The following is a 7,731-nucleotide window of genomic DNA, read 5'->3' as shown; positions in this document are numbered from 1 at the left end:
AAAATCACATGGGTCATTTTGGCAGCGATGGCTTGAGGAGTGCTTCAGTTTAATTATCCTACTAATTTGACCAGAAATAATAATCATGGAATCTTTATTTTGAATATTAAACGTGCATACTTAAACGTCTAGATAATCTTTTTCAGATATGCTTAAGTCCTATCTATCTCTTGAAATAAAAATAAATCGTAAACAAGACAGAGTATAAATATCTTAACATTAATCACGTATTTCATATCACTGCATTGTTTTTGTTATCATCGAATGTTTGTGAAACTAAATCATTTATACATATACCTACCTAACATGATCGAATATCAGTTACCTATTGTAAGAATTGTTCTTATGCATATTAAAATAGCGCGTGGATATTCGTCCATATATTTACCAATAAATTGTAGATGACAAATTAGTGTGTTGTGTAAAATGCTTATTTGGACATTTAATATGATCGTAGCGATAGATTAAAATAGACTATTACAAGGCTATTGCAATTAATTATCACTTTCTACAAATAAATTAAGCAACTTATCCTTATATGTATGACTGATTAACATTTGCTAGGTTTGCTACCAATATCCATGCAAGACCGAACGAGTCTTGAAAAGAGCCGGCTTATATGAATATTCCTAAATGTGTTTAAATACTTTAAACTATTCAAATCAATCGGATGGTTTTAATTAACGGGCAGTCTGAGAGCATTTGTCACTACCCACCCGATTTTAGCGGACAATCTGAATTAATGACTAATGTTTTTTACATACACAAGTACGCATCTATAAATAACTACATACATTTTGTATGAAATATTCGTAGCGTGATAAATAAGCACAATGTGGTAAAAAGAAAAACCATGCACGGAAAATGGATAGGATGGAACTTCTAAAGTACTAGTCATCATCATCATCATCATCTCAGCCATAGGACGTCCACTGCCGAACATATGCCTCCCCCAATGCTTTCCATGTTGCCCGGTTGGTCTGCATCCAGCGCCTTCCTGCTACGAGTACCTACAGCGCTTTCCTGCTACCTTTATGATGTCGTCGGTCCATCTTGTGGGTGGACGTCCCACGCTGTGTTTTCCGGTACGCGGCCTCCACTCCAGAACCATGCTGCCCCGAGTACGAGTAGACCTACCTAATATCGGAACTATTCCCATCATGGTTCCCACTGTAACTCCTGTATTGCCAGAATCTGTAGAAAAATGCTGTACCTACTGTAAATAGGTATGAAATGTAATAAATAACACGGTAACAGCCTGAGGAAATGAAGTTGAGCTTTGCTCGTCAGTAACAACTAATTTTGTATTGTAAATTACATAAAAAGAGTAACAAAATGGTAGGTATAGAATTAGATATACTTAATTAGTTGTAAACTATAACTCTATCTAAACCTTATAAGTAGTTCCATAGTGATTAGTCAGAGTGCCTACCCTACCCACTTATGTGTCAAGATATCCTTATCATGAAAATTTATTTATACACAACTCTACACGTATTTTTGTTGATAATGATTAATGTGGTATCCCATCACAAATAATACATTGACGCATGCTTGATCAATATTTACTGAATCTACGTCATACCGCCATTCATCCTAGCCTTGGGCGCCTGAGTGCCATCCGAATTGAAAATTCAGTGATATCCGTGCCAAGAAATAGTACAAACCACATTGATCTCGAATCAAGACGAAATGCGAGTGAATAAGAGCGAAGATGAATCGTAAATGTTATTTTTGAACCGAATTGAAAAGCTGCTCGTTGTTTTCCTCGCAAACGTCAAAATAATTTACTGACCCGCGATAAGGTGCTCATGGAGATAGTAGCTAACTCGTATAATTAGTCTGATATACATTGTTTGTTAGAAGGACGTGTGCCGTGTGCGTGAAAACAATTCTGCAACGTTATGCTATTATTTATATTTATATTGAGTGTGGGTGTGTTTACACCGTATGGTAAGTGATGTTACTAAATATTGCTACGGAATTTGTAAACTCTACCTTGTTTTTTATTACCTTGGTGTTTAGTATTATCTACGATTAGGAATAATTCCTTTTTGCTTAACTGTGTAATCTTTGATATGGACAAAGAAATATGCAGTGTGTTTTTCAAGTGATTTCAGGACGGTTTTTACTAAATTATGAAGATTTTTGAGTGTTCTACATGAACCTATAAAAGTAACCATAAAAATGCAAATAAATTCGTAATGTCAATGATTTCTTTAATGAAATACATTATTTATGCGTCGATCTATGCTAACAAATGTTATGTCACGTTCGTTTAATTCAATTTGTCGTATGAATGAGAGGATCGTAACCGGCGCGCCCGCGCAGCCTCAACAATGGCTTAACGACTCATCTCGCTCGAAACTCGCCTCTGGATAAATATTTATTTATTCCACTGTTGACAATCGTATTTACATTGTCAATGTGTCTAGGTATGACACGACAAAACACGCGTGGGACGGGGATTTTATGTTGATCATCACTCGTTATGAATTTAGGTCAGTTGTTAGATAAGGCGATATGATACAAATTGTTGCAAAAGAAAGGATTAAACAGTTGGTTTGTTTACTTTACAGCATTATGCTTACTTAGCCAATGGTGTTTTAGTTTTTCATTCGGGTCAAGAGTATGCTATTTATTTTTGAATTTTACTCGGTTACTTGTGCTCTCTACGTTACCTTTAGCAGTAACCCTCGCAACATCATTGCAGTTCCGATCAAAATTCAATTTTCGGCATCAAATTGCCTAGCTTACGCCATCGAACCGTTTAATGTTTGTCCATTACATAAAAATCATGATTTTATGGTCAATCGAACCGATCAGAACACAGTCAAGGTATTGTATAGTTACGTAAATCAATAAACCGCATGAAGTGCGAATGTCTCGGGTCCATATTGGCTCACCTAAAGTTATTTACCCGAAATTGTTCTTCCTAACGATTTTAAATCCGAATGATCACTCTTCCTAAAATTTTTCATCCTAAAGTTTTCATTCATACTATTTGTAGTGCTACCGGCGATGTTCATAAGGGGTCATCCATAAAGTACGTCACACATAAAGAGGGGGGGAGGGGGTTGACAAAGTGTGACATGGTGTGACGAGGGGTGGGAGGGGTCCTAAGTTTCGTGACATCACATTTCAATTGTTTCAAATATTTGATATAATGTTGATTTCATAAAAAAAAAATACTTAATTGAAATGGAAATAAAACTAATTTCGGAACTGCTGTAAATTTTATAATTTTTCGATGTGAAATTGCAAAACATGTGACGTAACACTAGGGAGGGGGGGGTCTCAGAAATGTGACCACCTGTGACAAGGACGGAGGGGGGGTCAAAAAATCATGAAATTCGTGTGACGTACTTTATGGATGGCCCCTAACACTCATGTTTCCGAAAATTTTAATTAATAATATCATTTATGTAAATATATTTAAACTCCTACTGTTTTTTATCATAACACTTTTATCCCTAAACATTACCATAATATTTTCACTCATACCATAGAATAATAATAAATACTACGTACAGAAGTACGTTTTTCGCGAATAAAACGTAAGGCCACAGTTCTAACCTAACCTAAACCAATAATAATGAATAGACCGATTCGTTTCTGGAACTTGACTGAATGACTGGAGCGGGACTCTGGCTTCGCTCGCTCGGCTCGTGCGTTGTGGTCACAGTTCTAACCTAACCTAAACCAATAATTATGAATAGGACCGATTCGTTTCTGGAACTTGACTTAATGACTGGAGCGGGACTCTGGCTTCGCTCGCTCGGCTGGTGCGTTGTGGTCACAGTTCTAACCTAACCTAAACCAATAATTATAAATAGGACCGATTCGTTTCTGGAACTTGACTGAATAACTGGAGCGGGACTCTGGCTTCGCTCGCTCGGCTCGTGCATTGTGGTCACAGTTCTAACCTAACCTAAACCAATAATTATGAATAAGACCGATTCGTTTCTGGAACTTGACTGAATGACTGGAGCGGGACTCTGGCTTCGCTCGCTCAGCTGGTGCGTTGTGGTCACAGTTCTAACCTAACCTAAACCAATAATTATGAATAGGACCGATTCGTTTCTGGAACTTGACTGAATGACTGGAGCGGGACTCTGGCTTCGCTCGCTCGGCTGGTGCGTTGTGGTCACAGTTCTAACCTAACCTAAACCAATAATTATGAATAGGACCGATTCGTTTCTGGAACTTGACTGAATGACTGGAGCGGGACTCAAGTATACGTGCTAATGCCAACAAACTTGAACTTTAATATATCGTTAAAGAATGAAATCTAAACAAAAAAGATATGACTTTGAATAATAGTGTAAAATATGGTTATGTTTAGAAAATCTAGGAGAACAAATAAAAGTGTAATAGATGTTTATTGCTAATGACATTATGAAGTTGAATGATTCGGAATTATGAACATTAGAGCCAGAGTAGTTAGGAATTGTGATTTGTGTGTGTAAACAGCGTTTCATGGTAGCACCCCAGTATGTGCTGTATTACTTCAGAAAGTTGTTGGTTTTGTCAAAGGGCCCGAAGAGTTCCAAAGTATTTTGACTACACTAACTCGGAGAACTTCGGTACTTCGTCAAAGCGTCGAAGTGAGTAGTGTAGCTGGGGTATTACAATAAGTAGAGACACACGCAACTCCCGCGCAATTGTGTCAGCCGCCTATCATCCACTTTCTCGGCTCCATCAGGGTTTACGCATCGGTGGCGCACCGTACTAAATGCGGCTTCTGCGGTTTATCAGAATACTTATACCTAATCAATGAGTCAAATCTCCTTCATCTCTCTCACACGTACAGAATCCGTGAAAGAGGCATTACAAGCATTTTGGTCAAATTGTTTTTGGCAAATATTTCAATTTTTTTTTCAAAACAATTCAAATCCATCAGAAGGTAGAGGAGCCTATATTTAATACCTATGTATAGAAAGTTTTTGTTCTCGTAAGACCAATTACTGCTTGAATTTCTCCGCAAATTATCGAAATATTTAACTGTTCTCAAGAAGTCACCGAACCCAAACAAAAAACGTTAGAATCTGTAGCGTGTAAATTGAGCCTTTATCGGACAATTTACTTCGGAAAAGGGTTGTCTTTAATGAAGCAATGGTTAAGTTATGGCGGGTTCAGTTAAAAGCGTAATGCCAATCGCGTTGAATGAGCGCAGCATACCGGAGCATCAAGAGCGAATTCTCCGCTTCCAATAATTGCGCTGTGTACGCGCACAACTGTACGGAACGGGCGTGATGGCCGGCAAAATGGCGCGAAACGCGAGAAAATGACATATGATTGCGGCAGTTAAAACAAACGTAAACTGCGCTCTGAAGCAGTCATTACGTGTAGAACACGCTGACGTGTTAGGCTCATCGCACACAAGCTGAAGGAGAAAACCTATACTCAGCCAGGGAAACTCAAGACAGACATAGCTATTAACATCGCGGTGGTGTTACAATCATCGCTATTCACCCTTGATTTTGACTGGAGCTGTCTATCTGCAACACACTACATGAATAAGAAATTCCAAAATGACAAGTCCTCATTTCATAATAGCCAGTCATTTTCAAAAGCCGCTGAATATGGCAAGAATTTTAAGCCAAAATTCTCAAGTCCAATTACGTTAGCGATATCTGCTTCTGTACGGCTGGTATCAGTTAAATAAGCGTCTGTAGATACCATAACTTTTACACGTCATTAAGGAGACCGTTAATTAAGTTTAAGGGTTAACGTAAATATTTCACTTGCGAGAGAACGTCCATGTGTGTCCATATAGTGATTTCGGTTTTGTGGAGCGAACGCCTTGATGAGCGAAGGGTACTGCCCGCAGCTTTCGTTCCCAAGTATCGGTGTCATTAAGGACTTTCTCAAACGATTTACATTAATTTGCGCTGTCAGTCAGGTGTAAATACAAGTGTGGAAAGCAAAAATACTATTTACATTAACATGCGGCGTCAACGCTCGTTACTGAAACAAGAAATTTAATTTAAATTAATCGATAAAATGTAAAGACCTTATAAGGTATTGCCATATGTAGGTAGTACAACGTAGAAAGGTACTCGTATATCAGTGACAAGAAAAAATTGTCGCTGTATTAATTCTTATGATTACAACTGTTATTATGAATCACAGAATCACGACATTGGATTCCTCAACCAATTTCATTTCTGATCCGAACATACCTAAGCAGTCAAATGGGACATCTCGTTCCCACCGCTACAACTCCTATGTAGCCAGTTTGCTCTACAGCTTAACAGCTAATAAAAACCCAATCATTGAGGGCCGTGTTTATCCCGAGGGAAAGTTAAGCTGTCTGACAGCTCTGTGAACCTCTGACTGACTTTAAGTTTTGTGCCCCTAACTTTACAAATATTTCAATTTTACAGTGACATCAGAAAGCTGCTACGCCCAGCGCTGTCTTGGCTGCTACCAGGACCAGACGTCATCGCCAGGGTACCCTAACGAGTGCCACCCGACCAACTGGGTCACGGCCCAGTGGGTGCACAACATAGGACACCCGCCACCGACCACAGACAGCAAGATACCCATAGAGTATCGGTGCTTGAAGATGGTGGCCACGCCAGATGATAAGACTTGTAAGTTTTTTATTTCATCATCATCATCATTTCAGCTATAGGACGTCCACTGCTGAACATAGGCCTCCCCCAATGATTTCCACAATGGCCGGTTGGTGGCGGGCTGCATCCAGCGCCTTCCCGCTACCTTTATGAGGTCGTCGGTCCACCTTGTGTGGGTAGACGTCCTACGCTGCACTTTCCGTTTTTTATTTATTTGCATGGAATATTACAGCACTTTTTTTAATCACGTCTCCATAAAACACGTGGTTTTTCGAGATTTCTGTGCCCATACAAAGTGTTGCCATTACAGCAACAGAATTATTAATGCACCCTTTTTGGACTGCCATAGTTTTTTTTTACTGATCCGCTCCATTTGATTTTTATATTTTGAAAGGCAAGTAAAATTTGATTGACATTTTTAGTAGCAAATACAGGAACGTAAGGGCGACAATTGACAACTGACAACACAAACAATTTAACAGGCGCGTGTATCGCCACCTTTAACACAAAGTTGTATTAATATTTTCAATGTTTATTTATGTAGGTTAATCAATTCTTTTTTTTACAGTTGGCAACACCATTGACGTCATTCGGGGGTGTGTACCACGACTCAGCGTGGACTCAGTTTGTCTTGCTTTGGTAGCTGTAGAGAGAGCGAGAGGGCACAGCGACGCGCGTTGTTTTATATGCAACGGCAATAACTGCAATGCAGCTGCGTACGCGCAACTTAAATTATACGTACCTATTTTAACATTAATATTGTACTTTGTATTTAGATGAGTGTTATTGTAATTTTTTTAAGTGTAAAGACATTTTGTGTATAAGTGTTGTTTATTAAATTAAGTTTTTTACGACGCAATTTACAATAAAAAAACTTGACTAAAGTCGCAAATAATACTTTTATTTTTAACTTTAACATGACGTTGTTTATAAAATTCATAAATGCAAATTGTACTTTCATTGTGAGCATTAAAACATTGAAGTTTATTGTAAACGACATTATTATAAAAATCGGCTGTTACATGATACAAGTCTTATCATTGTTATGTTATCTTATAACAAACAAACTAAAATACAATTAGTGAGTTACTTTCACAAACCTATAAAGATACGGAAACAATGTTAAAACTTGGAATTTTATAAAAATAAG

At 38.1% G+C, this 7,731-nt stretch overlaps 1 protein-coding gene across 1 annotated transcript; it reads left to right on the top strand.

Annotated features, from left to right (window-relative positions):
• The first annotated feature begins 1,599 nt into the window (after nt 1-1,599).
• LOC135078896 (uncharacterized) lies at nt 1,600-7,476 on the top strand. Its single transcript, XM_063973471.1, has 3 exons — nt 1,600-1,953; nt 6,390-6,599; nt 7,150-7,476. Exons 1-3 carry the CDS (start codon nt 1,905-1,907, stop codon nt 7,359-7,361), a joined length of 471 nt encoding a protein of 156 aa, XP_063829541.1. The 5' UTR covers nt 1,600-1,904; the 3' UTR covers nt 7,362-7,476.
• The last annotated feature ends 255 nt before the right edge of the window (nt 7,477-7,731 follow it).

This window comes from Ostrinia nubilalis, chromosome 15 (genome assembly GCF_963855985.1).
Source record: "Ostrinia nubilalis chromosome 15, ilOstNubi1.1, whole genome shotgun sequence".
Lineage (NCBI taxonomy): Eukaryota > Metazoa > Arthropoda > Insecta > Lepidoptera > Crambidae > Ostrinia > Ostrinia nubilalis.
Note: the sequence above shows the minus strand (reverse complement) of the source record. Positions and strands in the feature narration are given on the sequence as shown.

Bases quoted from the DNA above. Each gene is read 5' to 3' on its own strand.
- LOC135078896 (XM_063973471.1), top strand. From the start codon at position 1,905: ATGCTATTATTTATATTTATATTGAGTGTGGGTGTGTTTACACCGTAT. The intron at 1,954-6,389 runs GTAAGTGATGTT...TCAATTTTACAG, and splicing joins GGGTGTGTTTACACCGTATG to TGACATCAGAAAGCTGCTAC. The intron at 6,600-7,149 runs GTAAGTTTTTTA...TTTTTTTTACAG, and splicing joins CACGCCAGATGATAAGACTT to TTGGCAACACCATTGACGTC.